Source organism: Sorex fumeus, unplaced genomic scaffold, assembly GCF_029834395.1.
Source record: "Sorex fumeus unplaced genomic scaffold, SorFum_2.1 ptg000013l, whole genome shotgun sequence".
In the NCBI taxonomy this organism is placed as follows: domain Eukaryota; kingdom Metazoa; phylum Chordata; class Mammalia; order Eulipotyphla; family Soricidae; genus Sorex; species Sorex fumeus.
This window is the reverse complement of record NW_026606070.1, coordinates 33,338,187-33,358,973: the sequence shown is the minus strand read 5'-3', so window position 1 is coordinate 33,358,973 and position 20,787 is coordinate 33,338,187. Positions and strand designations below refer to the sequence as shown.

The following is a 20,787-nucleotide window of genomic DNA, read 5'->3' as shown; positions in this document are numbered from 1 at the left end:
CAGCAATGCCAGACCTGACATGTTTGGTGGAATTGTGATGGGAATTGAACTCATCTCTGCATGCAAAGCATGCATTTCAGCACTTTGACTATCTCCCACCCCTCCCTCACTTTAAAAAAAATCCTCTCCTCATCCCTTTTTGAAAATGCTATTGTTTCTGGAGTTAGGGGGTGCAACACCCATTCCATGTTGCATTGCTCACACTATGTATTGTGGTACTTAGTAGGGAATTGTACTCCTTACTAGTGCTCACACAGATGCTTGCCAGGGGTCACACACATGCCCCCCAGTGCTGGCACATTTTATGTTCTTTTTCAAAATTTTATTTTATTTTAGGCACAATGATTTACAAAACTTTGAATAATACTGCTTCAGAAAATATTCTAGTACCACACCCTCCACCAGATTGCCCACTTCCCTCAAAGTAGCTTCCATGTTATTACATGGGAGATCAGATGCTTTGTTGAGGCACCAGGACCCCCACACAGCAGAGCCTCTGCAACCTTGCTTTGTGTGTGTGGTGTCTCCGGGACTCAATTTATGGACCTCATGCATACAAGGTCAGAACTTTTGTTTTTTGTGGGTATTTTATTTAATTTTTTTGTTTGTTTACAATACTATTAATAATGATTTCTCACTTTTGGCACTGAACAACCAGGTCCTGCTAGCATCACTTAAGTTTTTCAGTGGTGTCCACCTCCTGTCAACCTTTCAACGTTTACTAAGGAAAATAAATAGTTTATAATACCATACTATTTGAATATAAGTATGACTATATTTAAGGAAAATCTAGCATGCTATCCACTGCAGGGAGGGATAGCTTTCAAGCTCATTGATTTGATTTATTTACATTTCTGTCCTCAAGGAGTAGGAACATAAATGCGATTAATGAATTCGAAAATAAATTATGTGCTATGCACATTAGCTAGAGTCATATTAGATTACATTTAAATTTTAAATCAAAAATAAGATCATGCATGATAGTATTTCTGTCAGTCCAGCACATCACTCAATTACACCACTTTTACTGTTGTATGATAGTTCTGAATTCCTACTTCTTCTGTTCTACTAAGATCAAAGAACCTATCTAGAATCATCTAAATGGCAAATAGGTACCAAGATTTTGCCTTTTCATTTTCTTGCTTCTGTTTCCTCTGCCTACTGTTCTTCAAATTGAAAATCTGCTTCATGCTCCTATCTTTACTTTTAAGTAACGTCATAAAGTTTCATATCTTATGTTATATTTCTGCTTTTAGGTGCTTTGACCTAACACATTTTTGCTTTTTTGTGCATCAGTTGGGTACCTACAGCAAATAACTCATCTCTTTCTGTTTACATAGGTATAAAATGGGAAAGATGAACCTGCCCTATTATACTCAACTACCTATTATGACAGTCATGTCAAATTTGGGGTTATTATAAGTGCTCAAAACTATATTATACCACAAATGTACAATGTTACTATTTTGGCACAAATGACAAGAAATTACAACTTCTTTTGTACTACATATTTCCCAATTTAATTACCTAACACAATGACTATTACCATCAGCACAAGATGCTTATTGTTATTATCATTAATGAAATAATATGGTTTATAATAGTGCTAATAGTGTTAATATTTATAAATATGTTAGTTTATATTCATATTTACTATGTATTAAACATAAAATGTTATCACTACATATCCACTACCAATGTGCGAATGTCCTTCCACCACTGTCTGTAAGTCCCTTCTTGTCTATATCCCTTCCACATTTCCCACTGCCAGTGAGTAAACTCAGAAGCACAGAAATGTTCTAATATTTAAAATGCCATATTTAATAACATAGATAAAACAAAATCTTCCTCCTGAGAGTTTGCAGTCTTAAACTTCTTTTACAAATCCAAAGTTGAAATTTTTTAAGAAGTTTATTCCTGACTCCAGGGAATTGATTCACTCTAGTCGTTGGAATCAAAACATTTGGAGTTAATACAACGTAATTAATAAAGGTAACTAAAAAAATCAGAAAAGCTAAAACATCAAGATTGTATTATATGTAAAAATTACATAAAACAAATAGTGCAAATCCTCAACTTTCTTATCTCACCTTTTGATTTGTTGTCTCACTACACACCAAACATTGTTTTTTTAAAAGATTATACTTTGTGATCCTGTATAATATAAATTCATGCAATAAAGCCATTCTTAAGATGATACCAACTTTGAGCTTGCTAGCGGCTGCTGTGGGAATTATTATGACAAAGATAGATACAGAAAGGAGAGACTGAAGGAAGGCAGAAAAAATGTGACATGATAATATGCAATAGTCCTGTCAATGGGATTATGATATGCCTTTCCACATACTTTCTTTTTTTCTTTGACCTTTATATTTTAAAAAATTGGTTTTCTATCCTTGATGTATTTTATTACCTATTCACACACTGTAGCAGGAGTCTACAGTGTTTGCATTCAAATTTCACCCAACTGCTCACACTGCACCTTAATTCTGGGGCACTTAAAAGAAAGTGACATCTGTCCTCTAAAACAGTGTTTTTCAACTGCCATCCACATTACCAGTGCCAGTCTACAGAAATTTCCTTCCATTTCATACAAAAAAAAACTAATTCTAATTAACATATGCTACACCTGCATCATGCAGCGTGACCATGACCATGACACCTGCATCATGCAGCAGTATTATTACAAAAACTTGCTCTAGCAAATGCATTGTAGCACTGTCATTACAAATATTAATATATAAATATTCCTATTGTAAATAATGGTTTTCATTTAGTTATTTATTTGGCTTCTTGGGTCACAGTCAGCTTGATGCTAAGGGGTTACTTTCTTCATTCAGAAATTACACCTGGCAGTGTTCAGAGAACCATATGGGATGCCGGAGATCCGAACCCAGGTTGACCGAATGCAAAGCAAAAACCCTACCCGCTGTACTATCTCTCCAGCCCTGATTCTCTTTCTGCATTAAATATCCCTGAGATATTTATCCTATTTTCACTAGTCTGCAGCTATTAAAAAAATAAAAACAAAAATCACTGCTCTAAATTTTAGAAATGAAAACATAAAAAGTGTCTTCAGGATCAGGAAAAAAGCTCAGAAGTGATGGTGCCTGTGTTGCGTGGGTATTTAGGGCCTGCCCTCACCCTGCTCCCCACCCCCGCCCCCAGCACCAGTGGGCCCAAGTAGAGCCTAATTACCTAAGAATCAAACTTTGTGGCCCTACTGGCTTTGTCTTGCCAGAAGTCCTGCTGGACCCTTTGGGCATTTGCTTAAAAGCCCTCTTCCCTACCACCATACCCTTCAAAAAAAGAAGGAAGAAAGGAAGGAAAGAAGGAAGGAAGGAAGGAAGGAAGGAAGGAAGGAAGGAAGGAAGGAAGGAAGGAAGGAAGAAGGAAGGAAGAAAAGTGCCTTCAGCTAAACTGAGTCTTTCTGTTTCATAGGAATTACCACAGTGCTGACAATGACGACCATCAGCACCCACCTCAGGGAGACCCTGCCAAAGATCCCTTATGTCAAAGCAATTGATATCTACCTGATGGGCTGCTTTGTGTTTGTGTTCCTGGCTTTGCTGGAATATGCCTTTGTAAATTACATCTTCTTTGGAAAAGGACCTCAGAAAAAAGGAGCTGGCAAGCAAGACCAGAGCGCCAATGAAAAGAATAAGCTGGAGATGAACAAAGTCCAGGTAATGTTAACTGTATTTAATATTCTTATAAAACAGATTACAAAATGGGGCCCAGAGCTCACATAGTAGAAAAAGAAGTTAAGCAAGAGATTTATTTTCAATTTTATGTATCATTTCTAGGAACACACTATAATCTTTTCTGCCATCTTTTTGTATTCTAGGTTATTTTATTTGTGTTCTAAGTTTATTTTCTTCCTTTTTGCATTTGTTTGTTTCTATTTCCTTTGAATGTAAGAATTTTTGAGACTTTTCTTGCTTATTAATAACTATTACTATAAACGTCCCTTTTAATATTAACTTGCTATATTACATAGGATCTGATATATCATCTCTTCATTTCAGTTGGTCTCCAAGTAACTTTTTATATCTACTTTCATTTTCTAATTACCGATAATTGTTTGGAGCTTGTTGTTTTGTGTCCAAATGTTTGCATTTTTTCAGGGTTTTTATAGTTGTTGGTTTCTGACTTTATTTGACTATGGTCACAAGATGTTCAGTTTGACTTCAATCTCATATACTTATTGATCCTTGTTTTGTCTTGGTTTATAATCTATCACTGAGAAGTTTCCATTTACAATTTAAAAATATAATATTCAGTTTCAGTGGGATGGTACAGAAATTGATGTGTCTCATTTTCTTCATCAAAATTACTTTAAATTCACTGTTGTTAAACTCCCCACTATGTCAGCTGATTCTCATTGATTCTGCTGGAGGATTTAGGATATGTTCTTTGTTTTTCTAGTAGACAGTTCAGTGGCACTTGTTTTCAGTATTTGCTCTATTTCTGTGGATATTGGGTCTGGAGGGAAAGATGTGTTTGTTCCTTCTTATCCTCATCATCCTGGGTATAAATCCCCTTGCTTTCACTCTCCTCTGGTGACCAGACCTATTCTCTGTTTAAGCATTATCTGTGATCCCACCTCCCTCCTCTATACCCAGCTATAGGTACCTGCTGCTATTGGTGGCTTATTCTAGAAACAGACATCACTAGATTTTTTTTCATGTTTCCTTGTTTGTTTTTTGTGTTTTTTTTTTTTGGTTTGAGGTCACACTTAATAGTGCTTTGTAACCACACCTGCTCAGTGCTTAGAGATCATATATGGTGCCAGGATTCGAAGCAGCATTGTGGCCCTAGCACCATTCTAAGCAAGTGCCTTAATCTTGGTACTATCTTTTTGGTCCTTCCCTTCCCTAGATTTTTAAAGAGTGAGAAAAGGATCCCAATCGAACACATGGAATAGCCATGTGAATTATTCTCCTCTGTTAGAAGGAACCCACTCAAGTCCTAGCTTCTAAATTGTCCTCAAAGTTTTCTCTATCCTCCTTCTTTGGTCTGTGAATCATGACATCACAGCTTCCTTCTTATCCAGAGCTAGAGTTAAATCTCTGATCTCCCTTTCACTATTCTGCCAACACCTTGGGTTCTGGATCACCCACTTTCAAAACTGCAGGTGTGTAGATTGATCAGACTTCCCTGGTGATAAGCTGATGGGAGTTGTAAGCAATTACACTTGATTCCTAGTTGTGCTCTAATGGAGATTTTGCCTGGATGCAGTCTTATAGACTGCTATGTTTTATTTTTCTATTTTTGACTTTTCCAAAAACTGTATTTTAAATCAATGTTAGCTTTTCTTTCTGAATCATGGTGTCACATAATGCCAGATAAATATATATATATATTTATATATATTTAGTACCAGGGATAAAACTTCATAAACTCTTTTTTATTTAGATGAAATAATAACAGAGTGTTACAATCTCAGTCAACTTATGATCATCCCAGCAGTTGCACAGGTTTTTCTATTCCTACCTTCCTTATTCTCTTCTAAAATCAGGAAAAGGGTCAGACAGTATGCCAGTAACAAAGTGCATTATTTTATCTTCTAGGTTATTATTCTAATCAGTTAGTTAATAATGCCACCTGTGTGGAATTTTAAAATATTGCCTCATTTCAATTTTTAAAAATAGAAAATATTCTAATTTTCTTTATTTAATGATCAAATGGTTCTCCTCTTTCCTTTTATATTTTCTTATGAAATAAATGAATTCAACTGACACACATGCTCTGGCCTCAAACAATTTTCATCTGAGGGATCCCTAAAGCATACAGTGACATTTTTCACTCATTACATGTTACTTTTGATAGCATTGGCTGTGCCATCATGCCAAGGGGTACTGAAGCTTCAAACGTGCTTTACTTGATTTGTATTTTCACCGGCTCCACTGAAGCATCTTTTTATACATGTACAGATGTTGAATCCAGACATTAGGAGAGATTTAATCTCCAAAGTGATAAAGACTATGAATTCATGAATCCCTCAGGCATCATTTGAAGCTAGAGATGATATTTAGAATTTTGAAAGAAGATTTCACAATTCAACTAGGTTGTAATTTAACTACTTCTCAGCCACTTTTATACAAATTTGGAGCATTTAGGCTGATCTGCTAGCAATAATGTTGGCCCATTTGCAAATAGATCCAAATAAAATGCTTTAGTTGTATTGTCAGTGTGTGATAAGAGGCTATTTCAAAATTATCTTAGTAAGGAGAAACACCGGTAGAATTTGCCAAAGCTCTGCCCTAAGTGTATAGCTACAACCCTAAAGACCAAGATATGAACTTGCCCTTCAAAGTAAGATATGGTACTAAAATCTGGCCTCTTCTCTCCCACTCATATTCATTGTAGTGAATATACAACTCACTGATATTATTTTTTCTACATATCCAGACAACTTTCTAACTATAAATCAGTGCTGTGTTCTGGTGACATCCTTAACTTGAACTTAGAACAGTTACTTGGGCCCAGGCTCCCAGGCCACTTATCACTGCTTCACCCTCAGGTCAACTAGGACACTTGAACTATTCCAATTTAGCAACTGGCTTTATGGAAAACTCTTGGCAAGATAGTTTTATTTTTAATGATAACCTGTATTGACAGCAAATGCCTTCAGGCCTCTTCCTAACTCTGACTGTATTCACATTGTAACCTCTAGTCTTGGTCTAATATTATCTAGTCTCCAGAGTTTAGGTCTAATTTTCCTTTTCAGGAATCTCATATTTTTACATCTTTTTTTCTCTCTTTCACTCTCCTTACCACCCTCCCCCCCTGCCCTTTCCCTTTACTGTCTTTCTCATTTTTTGGATCCATTTTTTTAATGACTAAATAGCTAGAATTCTTTTGTGAATAAGAAAAGAATTTGACTTACCTGACAGGCTTAAGAAAAAAGCAAAGTGAAGATGTAATACAGAGGTTCAGATGCATATCTTGCATGCAGCTGACACCAGTGATTAACCCAGAACCACATGATCCTCTGGATACTGTGCAAGGCTTGTGTGACATTGCATCTTTGGGCATTCACCTTGAATCTCAGGTTGTTGGCCAGAATTCACTGGGACACCAAACTCCCACCCCTGCTGCCACTTTGTCTCTTGAGAACCACTTGGAGTTACCCCTTTATAAAGAGAGAGAGAGAGAGAGAGAGAGAGAGAGATTTTTTTGTACCACACAACTGGTTGGTCCAAACTTGGCTCAGTTCCACATGAGAGTATGAAAATATCAAATCTCTTTAGGAAGTGTGACTTGTTGTCTCTTGTTTCTGATTTAATTAATACTGACTTTATTTTCAGTGGATTCTTTCCTATGTGGTGATCTCTGAAAATCTAATTTACTATGTCAAAGTTCTCTACAACTCTGGAGCAGAGATACTTTCCAATATCTTTAATTGTTCTAATCAACAAAAGATGCTAGGATTGTCTTTTTGGAACTGAAGTCCTATTTTCATGTAGACTCAGTTCCTCTGGACAGAAAGATGGAAAATATGAGATAGCAAAGTTTGGACTGCATGCCTTCCCTAAATCTTAGAGTAAGATCTTCAGTAAGACTTCAATAAGACCCAGAAAAGTCACATGCGCAAAAAAAAAAAAGCACGGGACTGGGATGCATGTTACAAAAAAATGATTGAATGGAATAAGACAGATCTTTCTTTGTTTTTTATTTTTGGAAGGCCACACCTGGGGTTTATTCTTGGCTCTGCACTTAGAGATCATTCCTGGCAGGCTCAGAGGATCACATGGGATGCCCGGGATCAAATCAAATTGGCAGAATGCAAAGCAAGTACTTTACTTGCTGTACTATCTCTCTGACCCCAAAGATAGGTATAACCAATAGGCATCCATCACAACCCAGATTCTTTTCTTAAAGAGAAATATCTAGACTTCTGAAGATGGGCTCTCACAGCCTCGGTGATCTTTTTCTGTTTTCCTCTTTCTTAACTTCTTGCTGCCCCCTTCATCAATAATCTCTACTCAGAAATCATAACATAATTTCCCCCAGTTGCCATGCTTTTATTCTTTGAAATATTGGTTCACTTTGTTCTCTTCAAATCACCTCTTCACTGATTTCTTCTCTTGTTCCTCAGGCTGAGTTGGTCTTCCTGTAGCTTTATACTTGCACTCTAGGTTTATCTCTTTTTTTTCTAAATTTAAGAAGTCCTTAATGACTTCATATTATACAAGTGCTATCTATACACTGGAATGTAGTCACCAACTAATAAAACAACTTACATTTGTATGAGAGAAATGGTGAACATCACACAAACATATGTACAATAGCCCTATTAATGCTATAAAGCAAAATAAAAAGTCTTTCAGAGGGCAACAAAGATGTTATCTTTTCTCTTTGCTGCTCCAATATCTGACACAAAGCCTAGCACAAAACAGGCACTTAATGTATTTTAAATATTTACTAAACTAATGATAATTACAAAATTAGGAAGCATACCTTTATAATTCATGTGTAACTATGAAACTTTTCCCTATTATACTACTATGGTTACCCCCAAAGAAAGAATCTAAAGTTATTCTTAAAATGATAATTGTTTGATACATATATGTATTTTTTCCAAAATAGGAAATTAATTTTGATGAAGGGTGGCCAGTGGTAATGGTGCATGTATGTATGTATGTATGTATGTCTGTGTGTCACTTATAGATTGCTTTCAACCTGTGTTGACATTTTAATAGGCCCTCTCATAGATTTTCCTAGCAAATTCCTCCTTGTATATTAGAAACTAAGTTGATTGATGACTCTGCTCTGCTCTTAATTCTTCTTCAGTCAAGAGCAATAAAGTAAAAAAAGTGCTAAGTTGATTGCCTAAGGAAATGTAGTTAATATAGTGAAGAAGAGCTGCCTAATGTGATGCAGTAGCAAGAACATACCCCCTTTGGCTCAATAGTTCATAAACCCCAAGACACACATACTAACATTACACATTCTACTTTCTCTTTTCCAACTAGGTGAAAAGCAATCATTACTCCAAACAGAATCACTCTTCTATACATGAATAGCAAAACATTACTAATAAGATTTTTGGATGACTCTGTTTAAGAAGCTCATCAAAAATAAATCTGAAAATTGATCCTTATTCGTATCATTCAGAATAGAGTGTGTTTGCTGGTTGCAACACATTTTATATTTAATTCTCAAAAGCATTTATCTGAGATACTAGGACTCCCAAAGCAACTAGTGAATAATTTGTCTATGTATAAAATACCCCAGTGTGTAAAACAGTTTCTGTTTTCTTATTTCCATCATTCTCTACCCCAAACTCAATAATATCCCACTAGCATCCACTTAAATATTTTACCCCAGCCTTCATTTCTCAGTCTTGAACAGTGAATATTTCAGTAAAGTCTAAGTTGTCTGAAAATAAGATAATAGCATTGTAATGTTCTGTCTGCCATAACTTCAGCTAAAGGCTGTTACACCATGGTCCAAGGATTCTAAAAATGTGACTATAAGCTACAGACTGTGAAGTCCCAAGTTTAAAATGAACTGAAAGCAAACCAATGGACTTTTTTGCTTTTATTATGGGGAGGTGAGCCATGGGCGTGTTTGAACCACACCTGCAATGTTCAGGGGCTATTCCTGATCTGTGCTTAGGGTCCCCTGGCAATGCTCAGGGACAATATACAGTGCCGTGAGTTGAAGTAGGGTCAGCCACATATAAGGCAAGTACCTTACCTCCAACACAATCTCTCCATCCCTCAAATCTGTGATTTAGCAAGCTTCCCAGGTTATCTGTAGTCACACTCAAGTCAGTACTATTATCCTAGTCATTCTAGCTAGTCAGGTGTCAGCCCTTATGCACTGAAACTCAAACAGAGTTCAGAGAGGTAATTCCAGGACTGAGATTCAGTTCCTCAATCTGCAATAACTCCACTTCTCCTTTGGGTAGCTCAGACTCTGTTTTAAAAGTGCTAGAAAAATAATCATGAAAAATAAACGTGATGGGCAACAACAACAACAAAAAAGTAACTGCTATTCTGGGGGTTACATTTCAGTTGAGATCCTTGACAAATATCTAAATGAATGATGATCTCATAATATAAATACAAACATAGAAAATAAAATAACTTAACCTGGTAACAATCTAAGCAAGAGCATTCCAGGTGAGAGTAACAAGACTAAAATATGTCAGGATTTAAAATATGTCAGGGACAATCAACCAAAGGGCAGGACAGAGATCTCAAGGAACAGAAAGTAGAAAATGAGATTAGAGGCTACATGAGGTCCTGTGGATTTTATTCTAGGTCTTGAAAAATAATCCAGAAAATATAGAGAAGCAGGGCGCATTTCAAAGCAGAACCAGCAGAACCATACATAGGCTGGAGAAGTGAGAAGTGGAATCCAAAATAAGTGTGTCTACCTGAGAAAGAGTGTGGAAAAATAATCAGTAGTTTCATTTTATCTTTTCTGTTTTCTTTTCCTGAACATTGTGCATTTGTCTAGATTTCTATAGGTTCTTAACTTTCAGCTGTTTTGGAAACAATATTGAAGTTCGTCCTTCTGCCATTAGTTTTCAGGAGGTGTAAAGAGACTCACAAGTTATCCTCACAAAGCCACCCATCTCCTCCTCCTAACATTCTCCTCCACTCCCACTCAGAGTGCCAACACTTTAAGAAGACAAGGTCAGGTATTGAGGATGTCCAACTGTGTCAAGAGCTAATGACTAAGAATAACTATGCAGAATGAATGTCTTCACTTGAGTTGGACAGGAAAGTGGCAATATGGTTGTGTGTCTGTGTTCTCTGCAGGGGAAGGCAACCATTACATTGGACAACTTCAGCAGGTTGACTATGGGCTCCTGGAGAGCATCCCATTCCTCTGGCCAAAACCACTTCACTTGGCTTTCCGCTCTGGGCTTTAGAAACACTCAGTAAATCTGACTCTATTTGAGTTGGTGAGCAAGAAGGAAATAACTTCTGTTTGCAAATAGATTGAGCCCGGAGGTATTTCTCAACTGAGCTTTAAAACTGCCACTGAAAACAAGATTATATTTTATTCCAATTACATTGAAATGAGTTCTGCTCTATTTCTATATTGAAAACATCCAGAGCCGTTCAATTCTGTGAGCCCACAACATTTTTTCACAACCCTTAGGCATTGTCTGGAGATGCAGAGGGGCCAAGGCAGAGAAGGGGGTGTTCTGAGTGAGATGGGTGCAGTGGGAAAAAGGATAATCCCAAACTAGAAAATGAATCCCCCACTAGGGTTTATAAAAATGAAAGAAAAACAGTCATTATACATCAGTGATTTCTGGATTATAGTCATCTGATAATGACTTATGATTTTTCTATGCCCTTTGTATTAGTCAGAGTTCTCCAGAGAAATAACTTGAATAAAAACAAGCAAAGATACATTTTTAAAAAAGATTTATTTTAAGGAATTGTCCCATGGCATTGTGGAAGGTGACAAGTCTGGAATCTGTAGAACAGGTTGAAACTTCTGGTGAGAATTGATATTGCTAGCTTGTGTTCAAAATCTACAGACCATGCTAGAAATGGGTAGAGTGTCCATGGTACAGTCATGAAGCAGAATTTATTCCCTGAGAAACTACAGGGTTTTTTCCTCTTAAAACTTTCACGTCATATGATAAGACTCAACCACATCATCAAGTAGAATTTCCTTTACCAAAACCACTTACAGGTATATAGAATAATGGGTGAGAAAATTTATAGTAAAGGGGAGATGCCTAGGTCATCTTTGACTTTTAATGTTTAGGAAAGGTCAGAGAATGAAAGAAATGAAGGGGGGAAGAGAGGAAAAAGAATGAGAAGTAATGGGTGAACAGGTATCAGGACTTAAGTTATACTCGTGATATGAATGGGTGGTATCATCATATATCTAATGATTCAGCAACACTGAAGACATAAGATAAATTTGCTTGCCTTACATGTAGACAACCTGCTTTCAATCCCTGGTACCCTACGTGGTCTCTGAACACACCCCGTAAGTGATCCCTGAGCTTAGATCCAGGAGTAAGCTCTGAGTACCAGTTGGTAGGACTCAAACCAGTCTACCAAAAAAATATATAGTTGATATCAAGATTATATTAAACTCATATGTGATTTCACTATTTGGCCATTGTTGCTTCTAAAGACAGATGGGTTATGAGGTGAAGCAGTGACATTTCCACTGGTATCATTTCTGGAATGCTGTGCCGGCTATAAATATAAGATACCTTGAGTGTCCTTATTTAGAGAGAGAAGGAAAACTTCTCTGCAAAGGGCAGGAATTAGAGCACCAAGTTGCTGGTGTCAGCAGTGATGTAGTTACCACACACCTCTTACCCCAAGTCAAAAGCTCAGAGGATGGGAAATAAAATCTCAGACCTCAAGGGAAAAAAAAAACTTTGAGCTATCACACACACACACACACACACACACACACACACACACACACACACACACACACACATTTTCTGTAACAAATCACTTAAAGCTGCATTCTATGAGACAAAACACTTTGAATACATTACAGAAGTTAAAAAAATCATGCTATTTTAAGCATATTCCATTTTGCACCTAGGTTAACCAATACATCTAAATAAAAATGTATCTAGTTTGCCATGACTTCTGCTTAATGAGGAGTGTCTGTATGCATTACTGACTTCTTCTGAGTTCTGGTAACTTGTTTACTGATACAGAGATTTCATTATAATGTAACTTAATGATGCGTACAATACAGTTAAAATGCTTTCATTTTACAACTATTTTTTAGTATTCTCCTCATGGAATACTCCCTGTAGTCAAAGATGAATGACAATTAGAAAGAAACCCTTCAGCTTACCTAGTGAATATTTACTGTTTATAAATGAAAAAATCCTGTATGAATGAGGACCCAAGGTCATTTTCAAATAGTTAATAAGAAAACCAGGAAGAAACAATGTTCACTTCCTAGTCTTTTGTTCTGTCTTCTCATCATCCTTTAAGACTCACTTCAGGGGACTGGAGCTGCAGTACAGTGGGTAGGAAGTTTGCCTTGCACATAGCCCACCTGGATTTGATCAAGGGTATCACATATGTTCCTCAAGCACGGAGTAGTTCCTGAATTCAGAGCCAGAAGTAATCCATGAGCATCGATGAGTGTGACCCAAAAAGAAAAAAAAAAGAGAGAAAAACCTCCTGTCAGCCTCATGGAACTCTTTCTAGCCTCCAAAGATTCCTCCCTTTTAGAAACCTTATTCATGGCCTGTTTTTAAAATTTGGTTAAAACTCTGGATTGTTCTCCCAGTATCATATTTTGCTCCTGTATTTCTGAAGAAGATAGTGGTCTTAAGGACAAAAATCCATGCTTTATCATTCTCTTGAGTGTCCCATGGTACCAAAACAAACAAACAAATAAACAAAAAAAAAACCCAACCACAAACTTGTGTGTATTAATGAATTGTCTAATGTCTCTTTTTGTTTTTTTAAGAAATTTAACACTTTGATTCTTATCACTTCTACCATCCTTAGTAGAAACATAAATTTTCCTATATGTGACTTTTTAACCATAGATATATGTGGAATAGATGGATAGATAGAGAAAAAAGTATAAAGAAGAGAGAAAGATTATTATAGGTCACAGACTATATGTACCATACATGTATTGTGTCATTTCCAATGACCTTCCCCATTACTCAACCTCAAGCAGTTAATAGCATAATCTTACATTACATGTTTCCATCTCTCAGAAGTTTTCTAACTCCAAGAACTCTGTGTGAAACACTCCCACTTCTGAAGATGGTCTGATAACTTCATATTTTCAACTTCCTCACACATTTCCAGAAAAATATATCTTTCTCAGCTCTTCTACTTTTTTCTACTGGGTCTCCTTCCAGTTTCACTTGATAACCCAGACTGATAAGACATGGTCTCCTGATTTATAGTACTTTATTTCTTTTCTTTGGCCTGCAAGTTCCTGAAAAAGAATGTCCATACAAACTCTTTGCTTCTTGCTCCATCTTAAGTGTGTAATCCTTTGTAATTGAACTTTTGTGATTAATGGAAAACTTCTAAATCACTACCCTTGCCTTCCCTTCTAAATTCAATCATTTGCCAAATACATCTTATTTTTATTTTCATAAGTTTTTCTAAAAGATCTATCTTATTTCTCCTTTCTTTTCCACCACCAATAACTCGGTATAGGCCCTCAATTTATTTATGCCCAACCATTTCACCAGCTTATACCAGCTCTAGCTGGTAGGTAAAATTTCACTTTACCCTTCTCTTTGCCTGCTGATGAATCAAATGAACTTTTAAAAGATCCTGGAAGAAAACATGTTATTATGTATGCATAAGGGAACTACGTTGATATGTGAGACCAAATGGTGGCATATATTCTGAGCTAAAATACAGAATAAGGATTTGTGGCTTTAAGGAAAGAGAAAGGTGTCTCACATCAGAAGTGAAAGTGACTTGTATGGCTAAGACCAAATGTTCTATAATTAGATGCCTCCCTACCATCAAGATAGCTTGTTCATTAGAAAGATCATTTCTGGTTAAAAAACAAAAACTAATTCTGTATTTTCCCATTTTTTGTTCTTTTAAGTACCGAGAGTGATAAATAGTTTTTCCTAAAACTGCAGGTTACCAAATTACCTCACGATCACGATCACGATCACGACCACCCTGTTGTTCGTCGATTGCCTCGAGCAGGTGCCAGTAACGTCTTCTTCGTCCTAGCCCTGAGATTTTTTTTTAAAGTGCCATATTCAAGGCTTTTTCAGGGTTAGGAGAATGAGACCCATCATTGTTACTGGTATTTGGCATATTGGGTATACCACGGGGAGTTTGCCAGACTCTGCCGTGTGGGCATGTTACATTTGGTAGCCTGCCAGTTTGACCAAATTAGGAATGAGATGATAAGATGTCGCGCGGGAGCTGAGTGTGATGATCTCTGGATCCTGGCCGTTGTTGGAGTTACACGGCAGTTGGTGGGTGTAACTGTCTAGTTACTGGCAGGCCCAGTCCCAAACTGTGCAGGCTTGGAGATCTCAGCCCCGGGTCCCACACACCTGGGTTCCTCTATCAGTTCTTTTATGCGTGAGGCTCATCCAAGTGTGTGGAGAGTGCTCCCAGCATGGCCTTGGCTGGGCCTCGATGGTCTTCAGCTGTTGGGCCCTGGTGGAGACAGTCAGGCATAGGGTAGGAGACTCTGTCTTGTTCTCTCCCAGGAGCTGAGTGTGATGATCTCTGGATCCTGGCCGTTGTTGGAGTTACATGGCAGTTGGTGGGTGTAACTGTCTAGTTACTGGCAGGTCCAGTCCCAAACTGTGCAGGCTTGGAGATCTCAGCCCCGGGTCCCACACACCTGGGTTCCTCTGTCAGTTCTTTTATGCGTGAGGCTCATCCAAGTGTGTGGAGAGTGCTCCCAGCATGGCCTTGGCTGGGCCTCGATGGTCTTCAGCTGTAGGGCCGTGGTGGAGACAGTCAGGCATAGGGTAATTACCTCATCTTGAAATAATCCACGTCTCAAAGTGGCATGTCATGGAAAGCCACTTCTGAACATTCTTTGTGAAAAGTAGGGGAAAACATGGGCTCAACATCTTGGAAAGGCCTTCTTCATTAAAAAAGCAGAATTACAGTCTAAAACTTAGTAATAATGCAATGTATATATGCAAAACAATAAATGAATAGCAAGGACCAGAGATCCTAAGTATCAAGAGTCAGATCAAAAGCACAGGTGTATTGTGTTTGACCTAAAAAGTATACTAACAGAAGTGAAGCAACTGTAAGTAGAGACTTTGTTCTGAAAATAAATGCAGACGTTCACCTTCTCTGACAAAAGAGAACATTTGGCAACACTGAGATCTATTCCATTCAAGGTAGTTATCAACAAAAGCCAGATTATTCTTTAGAAATGTGCTCTCCAGGTCTCCAAATTTCTCACAACTTTCTAGCAACGCTCGATGATTTACGATTGTTTGGCTGAAATAATTCATTCTACCAGGTCCTATATTTTTCTGAATGTAAATGTGCTGTAAAAAAAACAGTTCTAAAATGTTTTTTAAAGGCAAGAATGCTGGTTTGGGTTAATTGTATATCCTAGCCACCCAGAATTACATCATATTGGCTCATAATACCATTCAATAAATCTGTGTATATGTGTGTGTGAGAGAGAGAGACAGACAGACAGACAGACAGACAGAGACAGAGACAGGGACAGAGGGACAGAGAGAGACAGCAGAAACAGAGAAAGGAAGCTCTTCAGGCTACTTTGAATAAGGAAAATATACAATATACAAGTCCAATGCGCTAGCACAGCGTTAGGGCATTTTCCTTCTGCACAGCCGGCCCTGGTCAACTTGGGTTCGATTCCTCCACCCCTCTCAGAGAGCCCGGCAAGCTACCGAGAGTATCTCGCCTGCACGTCAAAGCCTGGCAAGCCACCTGTGACGTATTCAATATGCCAAACAGAGTAACAAGTCTCACAATGGAGACATTACTGGGCCCGCTCGAGCAAATCGATGAACAATGGGGTGACAGTGACAGTGACAATATACAAAAGGGGCTGGAGTGCACAGTGGGTAGGGCATTTGCCTTGCATGTGGTCGACCCGTGTTAGAGTCCTCTGTCACTCTCGGAGAGCCTGGCAAGCTCCCTGTGGTTTATTCCATTTGCCAAAAACAGTAACAAGTCTCACAATGGATACATTACTAGAGTCCGCTAGAGCAAATCGATGAACAATGGGAGGACAGTGCTACAGTGCTACAAAAGGAACTCAGGTTTAAATTGATTCATGAAATAAGTAGTATTAACATGCAAAAATACAGGAAATGAGAATTGAGATAGTACCAAATTAGTACTTAATATTTGTTTAATCTCAGAGAATTTACTTAACCTCTCTGAGCCTATTTCTTCACCTCTTAAAGTAAGATTTAGCGTGTCACTATGAGAAAGAACGGAAATTATCTATGCAGTAGGATTAAAAAGTAGTAGTTATAACAAGAACAAGAAGAGTTCGTCATGACTGACTAAAGATAAAAGCCAATGGAAGTATCAGTTAAAGACATGGTAGGCAACCCAGTTAGACTAAAATGTTTTACAGAAAGAAGGAAACCAGAATAGATGGGAATGGAGGGAGAAATAGAGAGGGCAGATTCAGTCACCACTTCTACCTCCAGATAACTACATCACTAACTGCACTGTGGGATGTAATAAAGATCAAGATCTATGAAGTGAATCTTTTTCTGTAGAAACAAACATGAACACAGGTCTGGTACTTGCTAGGAGAACAAATCTGAGGCAATTTGTTGTTGTCAAGTATATTTAACAATAGTTTCCATGAAACACCAACCGTAAAGCTAAGTGAATGGTGAATGCTAATCACAATTCTCTTTTCTGTGACTTCCAGCCATCATTGTTAACCTCCTGTACTAGTCTTTCCTTTCTCTTGTGTTTATATTTGTCTCTTTCCCATTCTATTCTCTACCTTTTCATCCTTGGGTTTTGCTTTACTTTATTTGCCTGTTTATCTGGATCTTGGACTTTCAGTATGTTGTTTACCAAAGATAATCTTAGTGAAAAACAATTACAGAGCACTTACTGTATAGCAGACATTGCTGACACTAGATCTAAATGCAGTTGCTTGTGCAGTCCTTAGAAATACTTCACACTCATCAGCATGAATGAGACTAGTTGCTTCCAGGTAAATCAATTTGCAAACTGCATCAGCTTGAAGTTAAATAAAGCCACGGTGTCATCCAGGTGCACTCACATTCCCTACAATTTCAAAAGTGCATCTAAGAGAATAAGCATAAGAACAAGAGCTAGGAAACCTGATGAATTTACCAATAGAGTGACAAGAAGTAACCATTGTGCTAACAGGAAAGTCAGGGTGGAGGCACACATATTCTTCTGACCCAGGAAGGCATTTCTGTCTGGCAGTTTACGCATGAGAAAATATTATAGCTATGCAGAAAGATGTGTCTGAAAGATACTCCTTGAAATCTTGTATATGTAATACTACAAAAATAAAACAAGCCTTAGTGCCTTATAGGTTAATTCAATGGTTGTTTATTCTCATATATTATTAATAAAGATATCACAAAATATTTATTTATTATAATGTGGAAGGATGACGCCTGAAATAAGGCAGGTTGTAAAGCAAAATGTGCCACGTGAACTTGTATTTGCAGGTACAGTGGAGAGACAAAAAGCGAAGGCTAGGAATGTTAAGAATAATGAACTCTAAGGGCTAGAGGGATAGTCCAGTGGTTAATGAGCATGCCTTGCATGTGGCCAGCCTGGGTTCAATCTCCACTACTCCATATGGCCCTGGCAGGAGTGGCCCTTGAGCTCAGAGTCAAGAGTAAGCCTTAGGTATGGGCGGTGTGCCCCCTCAAACCAAAAATAATAATATTAAATAATAAACTCTGAAGGTAAGATGATCTAGGGTTTTGTTTTGTTTTTGTTTCCTTTGGGGGCCATATGCAGCACTGCTTTAAGAGTAGCTCCCTCAGGGAGTTCCCCTACAGTTGAAAGGGGGTGGGAGGATGATCAAACTAGGCAATCCACCATTCAAAGCATGAGCTCCAGTCCTTTGTGTCATCTCCCCAGCCAAGATTATCTGATTTATTTTTTAATGTTTTGCTTCCTATTTGCTTCTAGTATTAAATGTTGCCATATACCACTAATATAACAAGAAAAATTGTTATCAGTTCCTATGGCATAGTTGATAAATAAATATATATATACACATATATATACACACATACATATGGATTCAGTAAAGGATAATTAATTAAGAAAAAATACAGTATAGGGGGCTGAAGCAATAGCACAGCAGGTAGGGTGTTTGCCTTGCACATGGCCAACCCAGGTTCAATTCCCAGCATCGCATCCCATATGGTCCCCTGAGCATCGCGAGGAGTAATTCCTGAGTGCAGAGCCAGGAATAACCCCTGTGCACTGCTGGGTGTGACTCAAAAAGCAAAAAAAAAAAAAAAGGATATATAAATTGAAACTGCTTGGTCCCTGAGTATCTGAGTTTAGAGTTTAATGTACATGTATTATCCATATATATATAATATTGTCTATACAGCATATAGTATAGATACATATATTTACTACTGAGATAGTCATATGATATGTTTAAACAAAAGTTATACTTGTATATATATATATTACTGTACATTCCTATACATTTATGGTATATGATATATACCATATCACAATATTACCATATCACAATATATGTTTATATATATTTAAACCATAGACACTCGTCTATATATATATATATTTATATATGTTTAAACCATAGACACTAGTGTGTCTTACAAACGGTGGTTAGGACAAAGAGATAATGGGACGTTGCTGATCTAAGATGATAGATAGATAGATAGATAGATAGATAGATAGATAGATAGATAGTTCCAGTAGAGAGACAGACGTCAGCTAATCTCTAAGTCCAGGAGGCTCTCAGAGCCAAATGTGCAGCAACACAGGCGGGGCCCCAAGCTCTGGTCCAGGCTTCAGCTGCTTCAGCTTCTGGTCCAGGCTTCGTTAACCAGCGAGAGGTTAATGCAAACCACTGACCTTCCCCGCGCTGTGCCTGAGCGTGTCTCCCTCTGTCAGGTCGATGCCCACGGTAACATTCTGCTCAGCACCCTGGAGATCCGGAACGAGACGAGCGGCACGGAAGTGCTGACGGGCGTGAGCGAGCCCAGGACCACCATGTACGCGTACGACAGCGCCAGCATCCACTACCGCAAGCCCCTGAGCAGCCGCGAGGGCTACGGGCGGGCGCTGGACCGCCACGGGGCGCACAGCAAGGGCCGCATCCGCAGGCGCGCGTCGCAGCTCAAAGTCAAGATCCCCGACTTGACTGATGTGAATTCCATCGACAAGTGGTCCCGAATGTTCTTCCCCATCACCTTTTCTCTTTTTAACGTCGTTTATTGGCTTTACTATGTACACTAAGATCTGTCCGAAGGGTTGCTTGTATGAGTCCTTTCCTCTTGACTTTGAACCCCACAGGTCCCCTGCAGCCCTCCTGCTGTTTTCTTGAGGTAAGAGATTCAGCCATGCGATTTGTGTTAGGTTTTGCATATCAGTTTTATTACTGCACCATGTTTACTTCCAAAAGGACAAGTCTCCTGTTTTTCCAGGCTAGTGTGGTCCAGGTTATCAGCTCTTTGGAGAGCTCTGTGAATTGCCATGTTTACAAACACGCACGTGTTGCGCGCACATCACACACAAACACACATGCACATACACAGAGGGGGGAGGGGAGAGAGAGAGAAAGAGAGAAAAAGAGAAAGAGAAAGAGAGAGAGGAGAGAAAGAGAGAGAGAGAGAGAGAGAGAGAGAGAGAGAGAGAGAGAGAGAAATTCCATCCTGTGGGTGGATCTTTAGTAGTCCTTCCTTTGTGACCCTGGATTTTGGTGACTTGCAATGAAAATGCAAATGAGGACCATGCTCTGTGAGTGTGTGTGTGTGTGTGTGTGTGTGTGTGTATGCGTGCGTGCGCGTGCACACCACTTCCTGATGAGCTGTAACAAACTCACGCTGCCAAAAACAAAAACGAACAAAATCAACACAATTTCTAGGAACTCTGAAGAGAAAACAAAGCCATTGACAAGTTGTAACTTTCCAGGAAGAAGGGAAAGCAAAAAGGAACCAAAGCAAAAAGAAGGGGAAGGAAGACATCCCTGCCTCCTGGCGTCCCCCAAATCCCCTCTAGCAGTGCTCTTCCTCACAGAAGAAAGAGGGAGAGATGGTCAGAACAGGGGAACTAAACCTAAGATGCCAGATCCACCTCAATCTTAGGCTGA

The 20,787-nt window shown here is 38.4% G+C and overlaps 1 protein-coding gene across 2 annotated transcripts in view; it reads left to right on the top strand.

The window, feature by feature from the left end:
• GABRB1 (gamma-aminobutyric acid type A receptor subunit beta1) overlaps positions 1-20,187 on the top strand; it is a 409,024-nt gene extending 388,837 nt beyond the window's left edge. For both annotated transcript variants that reach the window (XM_056111285.1, XM_056111284.1), the window contains 2 exons: positions 3,442-3,686; positions 19,590-20,187. In XM_056111285.1, the coding sequence (XP_055967260.1) occupies positions 3,442-3,686; positions 19,590-19,934 (590 nt within the window). In that variant the 3' untranslated portion in view covers positions 19,935-20,187. The remainder of the gene's footprint in view (positions 1-3,441; positions 3,687-19,589) is intronic.
• Positions 20,188-20,787: the final 600 nt, after the last annotated feature.